Here is a 13,303-nt window from a genome sequence, read left to right as displayed (position 1 = left end):
TGTTTTAGTTGTAGTTGGACACAATATCTTCATTTTATTTTTATGTGATGCTGAGGATCGAACCCAGTGTCCTGCACATGCTAGGTGAGCACTCTATCACTGAGCCACAACACCAGCCCCTAATCTCTGTTTTTTTTACAGGAGAAAAAGAGGTGGAGGGACAGGGAATTGAGGAAAAGAGAAAGAAAGAAGGAAACGAAGGAAAAAAGGATGGAGAGAGGAGGGGGAAGAAGTAAAGATTTTTGACCATTTATTGATATTCCTGCTTCTTTCCATGACTCTGGGCCTAGCCTGATTCCCTATGCCTATTCTTCTCCCTCAGAAACAAGAAACATCTCTCTATTTTTCTTAAACAGAACAATTTCATTTTTTCCTCTTATCCTTATCCTCAGCCACAGACACCCCCATGCATAGCCAAGTTCAGCAAGTTGTTTCATTCAACAGAAAGATATTTCACTTTACATGATCCACTTTCCTTTAAATGGAATTTTAATTACAAATAAACAGCAGAACCCTCCCCCCATTTGGTAGAAATATACATTTTAAAGTAAATTTAATCACTAAAATTGTCATAATCTGTGTATGGTATAATAAGCCTGATGTTTTATATTTCCAAATAGACCCAGAATCTACTCTCCTATCACTCAATTTCAACATTTTCTGAAATTTGACTTCTGATATATATTTGAGATTCTACATTTCACACTTTAACTTAATCTTTTATCAATGCACATCAAATCCATCAACATTTTGTAGGGCTCATCATAGGGAATAAAAAGACGTACTCAGGATTGAAATATGGGTTCTCAAGAAGGGAAGAGGGGTTCCAAAAGTTTATTTACATGAAAGAATTTAGTGGCCACCCCTAGTCATGACTCGTCATTCATATTAACTTTGTGGCTTCATGTAGGCAATCAAAATACTGAAAAATTCATCACAATATTTTATTTGTGGTACTGGTTATTGAACTCAGGGTCTTGTACATGCTAGGCAAGTGTTCTACAACTAAGCTATATCTCCAGCCCCTTTAAAAATCTTATTTTGAGGCGAGGGCTTGCTAAATTGAGGAGGCTGGTCTTGAACACATGATCCTGCTGCCTCAGCCTCCCAGATAACCTGGGATTACAATCACGAGCCTTCGCAGGAGGAAAAGGCTTTGTGTGGAGTGGACAGCGAGCAGGGGATGGGGCTGGAAGAGGAAAAAATAAAAATGTTTGTGCTAAGGCCAGCCTTGCTGAGGTGAACAATTGGACACACCTGCAACTTCTAGAAAGCATTCTCACTAAATCCAGCAGATGGCAGTGCTGCGTAACATCTGTTTTCAAAAGCTTTTCTATATTTCTGCAGCTCTGGACCCTGTGAGAGAGGGCTTACAAATGATTCCTTTTTAGAGTAAAGAGATGAGTATTGAAGTATGACCCAATGCTTTGAAAATTTCTCCTTTTAACCTAGAGAAGCCAAATGCAATGCCCCAATCCCAGCAACACCTTTATGTCAGCTTGTTCTTGGTTCTGCCCTGGCCTCAGATGTCTACTGGAATTTCTCAGCTTGTCACACAAAGTGACTGCCCACCATCATTTCCCCACTCCCAGTCTCCTCCTGAAAAGAGTTGGGGCTGATTCTAACCCCTGCATTTTAGAATTCCCTAGGACCTTTTTAAAATTTCTCTAGCCCATAATAAATCCTTCCTCTCCTAATCTCTAGAGTATGTTACACCCTCAGTGATTAATAACCAACACCAAGAAGAAGCTAAGAAACTGAGTTTATTTCACTTTACCAATTAGACAGTAAACTTGGACTCATGGAGGGGCCGTTGTGTATTTTTAATTCCCCACTGTGTATAACATAGTACCAGCCTGCAAAGAAGTGTTTAATAAGTAGTCATTGGTTTATGTAACTTCGCTCAATAACTCTTAAAAATGCCTGCCAGCATCCTAATTTTCAGTAATGTCCTATTAAATTAGGGGACAGCTAGCTACGGGTCTGGGGAAAAGACTCCAGTCAGGGACTACTTCTGTACAGGTCCAAACTGTGGAATAGAGATTTCATGTAGAACATAAACATAAAAACAGCTGTGCAATACAAAACCCTATCCTTTCATGCTTGTGGCATGTGTGAAGATACTTTTCCCAGTGTTCCAGAACACTCTGTGAGCAGTGCCCCTTCCCAGGGGTTCTACTCATTTGTGCATAACAGAGCTATTTAATTAAATCTGTGTTGAACATTGTAGTATCATTTTTACATTCAGGCCTCAAAAGTTTTAGTTATTTAGTATCTTTCTATCAACTCTTCTTTTTGCCACTTTATTCCCTTTCCCAAACCTGAACTGCAATACTCAATGCTCTGGACCTCCTGCTGTTTATGTGACACCTCTCACAAGGTGTTCTCTTTACCATTGAATTAGGAACATCTACTATATTGCTTCTGTTCCAGGTTCAAGAGCAACTTCAGGGCTGGGGTTGTGGCTCAGCACTAGAGCGCTCACCTAGCATGTGTGAGGTGCTGGGTTCGATCCCCAGTATCACATAAAAATAAATAAATAAAATAAAAAGGTATTGTGTCCAACTACAACTAAGAAAAAATATTTTAAAAAAGAGCAACTTCAAACAACACCCCAGACTTTTGCTCAGCCCTACCCATGTTTGTGTCACATTTTCTACAGCATGTTTTTCATTCATTCTTCTTTTCATTTGTTCACGTATTCTTTTCATTTATTTATTTATTTACTAAGCATTTATTGAGTGCCTACTATGTGTCAGACACAGGACTTAATGGTGAATAAGTCAGTATGCTTTCCATTCTCAGCTTGTGGGGTTTCTCTGGAAAGAGTGGAGGGTGGAATATTAAAATAAAAACACAAATATATTATTATGACTAACATGTTCTTTGAAGAAAAAGAACAGTGTGCTATGAGAAAAAAATAATGCAGGTGGAGGATATGTAACAGATACGGGCAGTGATTAAAAATTCTCTAGAGAAGTGGCTTTGAAGCTCTGGCTCAAAAGATAAGTGAGCTGGACCAGGCAGCACATGCTTATAATTCCAGTAACTTGGGAGGCTGAGACAACAAGCACTGGAAGTTCTAGGCCAACCGTAGCAACTTAGAGATCCTGTCTTAAAATAAAAGAGGCTGGAGATAGAGCTCAGTGGTAGAGCACCCCTGGGTCCAGCCACCAGTACTGCAAGAAAAAAAAATAAGTAGTGAGTGTACATAGGGATCAACATACAAAATGCCCCCAGTCAGAGCTTGGTAATTAGAGGAACTGGTAGACTGAGTGCTGAAGTGTGCGGAGAGGTCGGGGATGTAGCCCAACAGGGGATGCACACTCCATGCTACCTTGTAAATAATTGTTATGGTTTGGATATAAGGTCTCCCCTAAAATCTCATGTGTTAGGTTATGCAGGAATATTCAGAAGTGAAATGATTAGATTATGAGAGCTGTAAGGTAACTGGCATGTTAATCCATTTGGTGGATTAATAATTTGAATGGTGTTTTAATCAACTTTGCAGCACTATGAACAAGACCTGACAAGAACAATGTAGAGGAGGAAACATGGTTTGGGCTCATTGTTTCAGAGATTCAGACCATGGTTGGCCAACGCCATAGCTGTGGGCCCAATATGAGGCAGAGCATCAAGGCAAAAGGGTATGGCAGGGGAAAGCAGTTCAGGACATGGCAGCCAGGAAGCAGAGAGAGGGCTTTACTTGCCATGGACAAAATATAAACCCCAAAGTCACACCCTCAATGACCTACTTCCTTCAGTCACATCTTACCTGCTGACAGTTATATCCCAGTTAATCCATAAATGGATTGAACCACTGCTTAGATGACACTCTCATAATCGAATCACTTCCCCTTATTTCCCCTTTGAAGATCCTGCATTGTCTCACACTTTTGGGAGAAACCTCATATCTAAACCATAACACATAGATTAAAGGGTGGTAATTGTAGGCAGGTGGGGCAGGGCTGGAGGAAGCAGGTCACTGGAGGTGTGCCCTTGGGATTCATATCTTGTCCTTGGCTCCTCACTGTCGCTCTCTTTTCCCCAGCTGCCATGAGCTGAGCAGCTTCCCTCCATGATGTTCTGCCTCACCTCAGGTCACAGAGTCAGCTGACTATGAACTGCACCTCTGAAACTGTGAGCCCAAAATCAACTTTTCCTTCTCTAAGTTGTTCTTCTAGGTATTTTTGTCACAGCGACAAAAAGCTGACTAACACAGTCATATTCCAGTGTGGGTATTGAATGGTCATACCAAACCTACAAATACTGTGATTTTGAAAAAGGCTTTTCCCTCTTTTGTTTGTACTTTATTTTTGCAATTTTGTTTATTTAGGTACCAGGATTGAAACCAGAGCCACATCCCTGGCCTTTTTTTAGTTTTTATTTTGAAACAGGGTCTCACAAAGTTGCTTAGGGGCTTGCTAATTTTCTGAGTCTGGCCTTGAACTTTCGATCCTCCTGCCTCTGCCTCCCAAGCTGCTGGGACTACAGGTGTGTATCAACTCACCTGGTCCCTATTTGAACTTTAGATACCAAAGTTAGGTATCTGAATTTTTTCCCATCTCTGTGTGAGCAGGAATTGACACATTTAGAGACACAGAGATCTCTGGTGTCTGCTGGAACAAAGAGGCTTCCCCATATCCCATCCCCTTATTTCCAGATTCTTCCCAAGACACACACTTAGACCCTGCTCTGACCCAGTTGCAAAAACAAACTCTCCAGGAATGAGAATAAGTCTTCTTCCTAGGATCACGAGCTCTACCTCTTCCATCATTAGATCCTTCAAAGTAACACTTTTAGGAGAAAGCTTTAAAAGGTCTGCATTTATAATGTGAGCATTAATTCTTTTTAGTGTCAAAACCATGAAAATAGAGTAATTTTCTTTGATTTTAGACCAATCTTAGGTCCCAGACCCCTCAAAGAGATCCTAGACTCTTAATCAATTAAGAACAGTAATGAGAGAAATAATGATCTCGAGTGCACTTTCTGCTTATTATCATCCTAGGCCTCAGGTATATAAGCCTGCAAGAGGGATATAGAATAGTGGAGGAAGTTTTAACCCTCAATTCAGATTCCAAGTCCATAGCAAAAAAGGGTTCCCAGTCTGCTTTGTGAGCAATGGAGCCCATTAATAGGTGACAGTATACCAACCACCCATGCCCTCTGCTGGTATGAACAAGTTGTTCTTGCCAAGTTCCATTATTCTGGGCAGCAAGTTCAGTTATTATGGAAGGCATATTCTACCAACATGTTAATATATTCCAACTTATTTCTTTGAAGGGGAGGAATTGTAGCTTCTGTAGGATGGGCACATGGAATTTATTTATTTATTTATTTATTTTTTACTTTTGTATATATATGTCTGGAATGTTCGTTAGTGAAGTATTCTATTTTAAATGTCATTCTTTTTGTCATTATTTAATACCCAATCCTGCCACCAAATACTTCTCTGTACTATGAGACAGAATCACAATTACTGTCACTGATGGACTTTTAGCGCTCTGGTAACAGGTATAAAAATATATATTCTGGTGGAGTTAAAAAAATTTTAAAAACTCAAACTGTGAAACATGAGAAGAGAAACTCTGATATTTACCCTGAATTCATACTATTTCATTTCAATAAATACTTTCAGAATTAGATCTATCAGGACCAGGAAGGTGAGTGCCAAATAGACACTGGCAATGGCACAGCCACTTCTGAAAGAACTCACTGCTGACTGGGAAGGCATGCCTTAGGTCACTCAGAAGGTGGAACTCACTTTGGGGAAAAAGTATGCTCCCCAATATCTCCATCCCCCAAGTCCCAAAGAAAAGCCTGGGTCAGTCACCAGCAAATTAGCTGGAAGTAGTGTTTTTGATGAGACCTCTTAGGAAAAGTCTTGGAAATTTCCAATCTAAAATCTTCCCTTCTGCGCTGGTTGGAAAGTTGAAGCATAATGCAAAGGATTTTTATCTGCCCAAGGGAGAGCCTACTTCATAATGGCTTCTTGAACTCACAAAAGATGATCCGAGTAGGCACCAAAGGCTCCAGCATTGAACAGTACTCCAATGTTACAGGATCTTGGTCACGGCACTGGAGCACAATGGCAGCTAACCTGTGGGATCTGGTGCTTCAGTTACTATATCTACAAAACTGTGATGATATAGGTTAGTAGGGATTAAATGAAACAATGCATAGGAAGCACCTAGTAGAGTAGCTAGCACAGCAGAAGTACTCAATAAAGGGTTTGAATTTGGTAGATCGCCTAGCTACATCTTAGCATTACCAGAGAGACTCATTCACCATCCTGTCCAAACCCTTTGTCCAAGGAAAAAATTGTTCCAAGCATATGACTATAAACTCATTTTATTTGAAATAGGAAAATATTAGCATACATATAATTTATTAGTGAAATTATAATCTGAACAAAGGGCCCAAAGGTAGAGCACAACTATAAAAGTAGATAATTTTTTCTGCTTTTCTACTCAGTCAATTCCAAAGTAAAATTTACAATGATATAAAGAAATATTCAAGATTTAGAATCATTCTACTACAGTTTTGTTCTTGATCCCATAAAATACATCATTCCCATGAATTCTTCAGTTTTGAAATAAACCATATAAATATATGGACCGTTAACAGTAAAATTCTGAGCAGATGGCAATATTGTGGATCTACATTTTTCTGACTGGCTTTCTGAAAATTCTGCTCCAGGAGAGAAAGTAAAATGCAAATTTTATGCATGTACAAAGTCACAATATCCCAAATCATTTTACACAAATCTTTAAAACCTCTCATTATGCTCATTTTTCATAAATACTTTAGAGAAATTATATTACAGAAGCACATAAACAAAAACTTTACTGTGATCACTATGAAAAAATATGTATGAGTATTTATAGCTACTTAAATTTTAAAAAATATTTGGCTTGAAGATTCAAAAATGATATTTAAGGTAAAGTGCTATTCCAAACATATATAACTTCATTTTAACTTTGATTTTTTTTTTTACAGATTTTTTTCAAAAATATTTTTTAAAATTTCAAATGACAAATTCCATGGATTCAAAAACTCAATTCTCAAACTGTGAAAAGAAATAACAGACAACATTCATATTTCTTTTTGAAAAACAATTATGAAATATTAAATCAAGCCAGTATCTCATTCTGCAAGCAATAAACTAACAATTAATTTTGTGAAATAATCCAGTTCCAAGCAAGGACTCTTCAGCCAACTTCAAATCTTCCCCCTTTCTTTGTTTTAATTCCTGTAACCCTGGCAGGTCATTGGAGAGGCCTCTTGAGGGATAGTGGGCTAAATGGTCTTTGGGTTCAAAATATTTTCTTGAAGTTTGGATTTTAAATTCTTTAATAATTAACCTCAACCCCCCTGTTGTAATTATGCAACTCAACAGTGTTTATAGATCTTACATGACTTGGGACTTGAGATTACAACTCTGTGAATTTTAAACAGCTAGAGATAAACTAGGGGACCGCCCTTTCTCTTCACTCTCCAAAACCTTCCTCTTGGATCTGAAAACTCAGAAATGATCCCAAAACACAGAAAAGTGGGGTATCTGGGGGATGAATAAACTAGTATAATCCAGTGTGTTAGGTTTCTAGTTATTATCCATAAAGAGATGAAAGGCACTAGGCGTTGCACCAAGAAGGAACACAGGATCTCACCTTCAGAATATCTCTAGGGTAATATTTTTCAGTTCAAATCCCCCAAGTCCTCTTCTGGGTAATGATGAATCTAATGTCTGATCTGCAAAGAAAATGCACACCAGAGATCTGCTGATTCAAGAATTCAATTCCTGCTCAGATGGAATACTGCCAACATTTTTCTGTTCCTAGCAGAAATGTGTCTGCAGTTTAAAATGAGCGGGTTTTTTTCCCCTCACTCTGAAGAAAAAAAGTGGGAAGTTTTGGCATCATTGATATTTTAGAAAAGATAGAAAGGCTGCCCTTGTGACTTGACAGGTCCTCCTGAATTTACAGTTAGTATGTGATAGTAACAGAGGTGTGTGCCTGGGACAGTCTTAGGAAAGGAGCTTTCCATTTCAAGCAATTTCAAACAGATCTTACCAGCTACCCTTTAAGATGCCATTCCAACCATGGCATTTCATGGATTCTCAAAGTGATATCTACCCATTGGCAGAAGCAAGGGCTAGCTAGAAGACTAAGAAAGGGGCATGGGGAGGGGGGGGGTCTCTTTTTACGTTAATCATTACCTTTGCAAGAATCTCAAGTATGCTTTAACCACCCTGTTTAAAACCCTAATGAGGAACTCCACCTTGGAAAAGGATTGGCATTTTCACACTCTGCCAGCACACCCAAGATGAACCCCCCCCACCCCCCACCCCCCGACTTCTGCAAACTGCATAGGGTAAGAAATCCCACTTGTCAGTGTTTCTGTTTGCCTTCTGAGGGGCGATGAAGGGGGTGGAGATGGGAGCAGAGTGTTGGGGATTTCAGTGCTGCTGCCAGGCAACTTGCTTTGGCTATGCCTTGGAACTACCCTTAATCACAGCCAACACTATCAATTCCTTCCATTCCCCATAGAGCAATATTACGAGTCCAAATTACAAATGAAGAAACTCTAGGCTAGTCCAGCTTTCTTTATTTTTTTTTCTATTTTCCCTTATAAATATGTTAACAAAACAATAATAATGATTTCCCTAGAAGGCAATACTTCTGCCAAAATAAAATGCTTCAGAAATATGCCCAATCTGGTGGCCTTTCTTCCATCAGCCCCAAAGATTCCCAGGCTGAAGGCCATTGGTCATGTGAGGTTGTAACCAGGAGCTGCTGTAGCCACAGAAGCCCCATCTTTCTGATCTAATTCTCTTGCTACAGAATAAGCCACTGATCCATTGGTCCAAAGCTGCAGCTTGGGATCAGATTCTTTGGCAAGGAATGGCAGCTGGGTTCTTTTCATCCTCTTTACAAGTCTAGCAAAGCCAAGCAACACAGAACTAAAGATCATTGAAAATCCACAGAGAAGGAACGCTGCAGTGTAGCTGCCAGTCGTATCCACCAGCCATCCTGCAACAGACAGCAGCAAAATTACATCCTTAAGTTGAAAATTCAATCACTGCTATTACCCACTCGCAAATTGAATAATCTGTAAGGATAATAACAATAGATCGCTAGTGCTAACATGACAATTTTGAGACAAAAAGCAGACCGCCTAAAAATATTGTGCAGCAACTGAGAAATGCATTCTATTTTTTAGGGCAACTTCTAAAAACAAATTGATTGTCGTTATTAAGTGAGATATTTGGAATGGTGCTGTGTACTTAGTAACCACACAGTAAGAATTAGTTATTAGTAAACCCAGGAAATCTGGTAGAAAAGATAAAAACTTAAGTTTTTATTGTGTATCCTGTGACTTTCAACATCATTCAGATTATTGAAGCTGGAGTAATTCAGGGGGTTAAGAAAATATTATCACATTAAGTGTTAGTGGTATTCCCAGCTCCCACGACTATCTTAAATAATATAATAGGCTGTGGAGCAATGTCCAAATTTTAATTTGGATCCAATTTGAAAATTATATTATATCCCATCCAGTTTGAAAATCAGAATTTCAGACCATCATAGATGTTGCAAAAGCATACTTCTGAAGGTGTACACTTGTAAGCATAATTTTTACTTCCTTTATCTCTTGTTGCAACAAATTAATCTCAACATCTATCCTGGTTTAAATTTTGAGGAAAACCAGGTGTATGATATGCAAAATATGGACTAAAATGATCAGAGAATAAGTGTGATAAAATTGAACTGTGGTAGATAATTACTTTGTGATTAACAAAAAGTTTTTTTTAATTCCTCCAAATTTGGCTTACATGCCAAGAAATCTACCAGAGAAGTATTTGGTTTCTCCTTTTGCCCATCTCAAATCTACTAGTCAAAAATGGCATTTGTAGAAATTGTTTTATGTCCTATAAAGTTTTCTACAATTCAGCTATTCTCAAACATTTTAATTATCACCTGATTTACACATGTATTTCTGTAGCACCAAATAGAGACTGAGTGGAGAGTTCTCATTTAAAGATAAATAAACAAGAAAATTATTATGACAGGAACTCACATCTTAATCCTTTAACTTCCATTAATGTGTATAATATCTGATTTGCCAGAATTTGGGAAAAAAGTTCCAGGAATCCCAATTTCATTTGGGTTTTGTGATATGTAGCAGAATTATACTGTTCCTAAAAGTTGGTAAGCCCTAAAATTAGCTTTGGAGAGAGGACCTGGGAATATGTGGAGGGCCGTTTCCAAAAATGAAGACTAAACTCAGAATCCCATATTGTGGAGTTTAGACTGATAAGGAACTTTCACCTGGGGTAGTGAAGCAGCTGCATTTCGTCCTAGCTCACTGCATTAGCACTTGCTGGAGTTTGGAAATAACCTTAAACTGTGCATTCATAATAGCAGCCAATAGCAGAAATCCTGCCTTCCTCAAGAAACTCCCTTCTTCCTAGGCAAGTATTTGGGTCCTTTTCCTCTTGCCTTTCTTGTTCACTCTTAGTTTTAATTTAGACAGATAATAATCTGGACCATTTACTTTCAATCTTTAGTGTGCATGAATATCATAAGAAAGCTGGTTGGAAATGCAGATTCTTGGAATTTACCCCCAAAGATTCAGATCTTAGATGAAAAGTTCAAAGAATCTGCAACAAATTAATCTTTAACAAATTTTGACAAAGGTATTAGGAAATTTGGATGCAGGATTCCCAGAATCACTGGTCTACACACCATGTGCTCCAGGAAAGAAGAAATAGGTTCTGACCTGTTTGTTACTGAATCACCAGTGCCAAACACCATGCTGGTTATAAAAGCAATAAATATTTGTTGGATTACTTGTTTAATGCATGCAGTAAATGTTTGTGGAATTATTTGTTTGATCATGCTCCCAGTTTCTATAGCATTTCACAGATTTTTATTGTTGTTGTACCAGGGATTGAACCCAGAGGTGCTTAACCACTGAGCCACATCCCCAGCCCTTTTCAAAAAATTTTTATTTTGAGACAGGATGTTGCTTAGTGTCTCACTAAGTTGCTGAGGCTGGATTTGAATTTGCTATCTTCCTGCCTCAGTCTCCCGAGCTGCTGGGATTACAGGCATGCACCACTATACCTTTCTAGCATTTTACAGCTAGATCCTTTACTTGATGACTCCCAAATCTGTATATCCAAATCTCTTCGCTCCCTAAAGTACATATTTTATTTGAATAATTCCTTTGAGTATTTTCACCTGTTTATTTCAGATATCTCAATACATCTCAACTTTAAATTTGGTATTTTTCAGACAAAGCCACTGTCTCCAATTTCCCTATGACTTTCAATCATGACATTATTTTCTAAGTCATCTTTCACTTCCTTCTCTCCTTCACCCCCCCATGCTGAATTCAGTTCATATTTTTTCAAATCTCCTCCTTGTACCTGGAGTTAATTTCCACTTCTCCTGCAGCAACCCTAGTTTAAGCCTTTATCAATTGATTCCTGAACTATTAAAATGGAATCTGAACTGCCTCTGTCCTAAATCACTGGATTAATTGCTAGATCGCATCTTTCTAAAATATCCTTTTAAAAATTTATTTCTTTATTCTGATTTGTTATATATGACAATGGAATGCATTACAATTCATATTACATATATAGAGCACAATTTTTCATACCTCTGGTTGTATACAAAGTATATTCACACCATTCGTGTCTTCATACATGAACTCTGGATAATGATGTCCATCACATTCCACCATCAATTCTAACCCCATGCCCTCTCCCTTCCCCTCCCACCCCTTTGCCCTATCTGGAATTCCTCTATTCCTCTCATGCTCCTCCTTCCTATCCCACTATGAAACAGCTTGATGCTGGTTGTTTTAATGAATCATAATAATAGCCATTATTTATCAGGTTATAAATATTTAGTATATAAGTATTTATAAAAACTTAGAATGTGCCCAATACTGTTCAAATACTTCATGAACTAGATTTCTTTTTTAAAGTCATGTTTGTTGAGATATAATTTATATATGGTACAATTTGCCCTATTTAGTTTAAAGTAATATGAATTTTGATACCATAAATATAAAAAATGACAACATATAAATATGGATATATAGTACTACTGTGAAGATACAGAATATGTTACCTTGGTACTCCTTTACTTCTTTCTCTCTTTTAAACAAATAGAGAAATTAATTTTAATATATTTTCATTTAACCCAGTGGATTACCAATATAATTCGCAAAGAAAATAATTGTTAGTAAGATATTTCATGTTCATTTTCTTTATCCTAGTAATTCTTTGGAATCTAATGTCATATCCTTTTTACCATTAGTATTAATGTGCACAAAAACGTTAATACTGTCCACAGTCTCTGAAGGACATAGAGCCCAGCTTCTTTGCCTGTCACTCAAAACACCCACTATTCCACCAGCACTTTCTCATTTCATCCTCACTGCCCCCTGTTGGAATCCTATCCTCCCACCAGGTTTCCTTCTGAATGTGCCCTACTCACTTAGATGTCTGAACAGCTGCTCCATTCCATTGCTCCCATGATTAGTGTGGAATGGAACAGAGATGCTAATTTGGGACTTTTTTCTTTCCAGGAAGGCTAAAGTTCCCATATGGTTGGAAAAAAGAGATAAAAATATAAAACAAGAATGTGGGTAAGATCATGATGTTCTGCGGTGGCTCTTGCATCCTGTTCTCTTTTACTCTTTCTCAGCTCCCTTAAAATCCTCATCATGTATGTCTGTGAAGAGGGATTCACTCTTTGCAATCAATAGGACAAAAGTGGTTGGGGGATCTCTGAACACTTACCTGCAATGGGTGGGCTCACCAAGTAGGGCACCGCATGAAGGAAGTACACCACACCCAGCGCTGATGACAAAGAGGTGGTCCCTACTATTTCAGCAGTCACTACTGGGATCAAGGTCACGTAGGCTCCATCAAAATAGCCAAAGGTACAAGAGAAAGGCACCAGGAGGGGGAGACTTCGAAGCATTGGAAGGCAGAGATAGCAGAGCCCATCTAGGCCCACAGCAAAGAGGTAGCAAACATACCGGTAATTCTTCAGACACCTGTGGATTTGAAAAACAAGAATGAGTGCAGGATGCACAGTTGCTATAAAGAAGCTTTAAAACCACAGCCATGCAGCAGTAAGCATTGCAATTATTTATAGGGATGGCTCCCCCATTACACATTCCTGTCCTTTTTTTGGCATATGCAAATACAGTACTCTATCTTCCCAGGAAGCACAGTATGGTAGAAAGAATATGTGCTATAAAATAAGGAAGGTGTAAG

The 13,303-nt window shown here is 38.3% G+C and overlaps 1 protein-coding gene across 3 annotated transcripts in view; it reads right to left on the bottom strand.

The window, feature by feature from the left end:
- Positions 1-8,590: 8,590 nt before the first annotated feature.
- Slc16a12 (solute carrier family 16 member 12) overlaps positions 8,591-13,303 on the bottom strand; it is a 78,473-nt gene continuing 73,760 nt past the window's right edge. For all 3 annotated transcript variants that reach the window (XM_071611104.1, XM_027940000.3, XM_071611105.1), the window contains 2 exons: positions 12,821-13,080; positions 8,591-9,032 (listed from right to left, as the gene is read on the bottom strand). In XM_071611104.1, the coding sequence (XP_071467205.1) occupies positions 8,770-9,032; positions 12,821-13,080 (523 nt within the window). In that variant the 3' untranslated portion in view covers positions 8,591-8,769. The remainder of the gene's footprint in view (positions 9,033-12,820; positions 13,081-13,303) is intronic.

This window comes from Marmota flaviventris, chromosome 4 (genome assembly GCF_047511675.1).
Source record: "Marmota flaviventris isolate mMarFla1 chromosome 4, mMarFla1.hap1, whole genome shotgun sequence".
NCBI lineage: Eukaryota > Metazoa > Chordata > Mammalia > Rodentia > Sciuridae > Marmota > Marmota flaviventris.
Note: the sequence above shows the minus strand (reverse complement) of the source record. Positions and strands in the feature narration are given on the sequence as shown.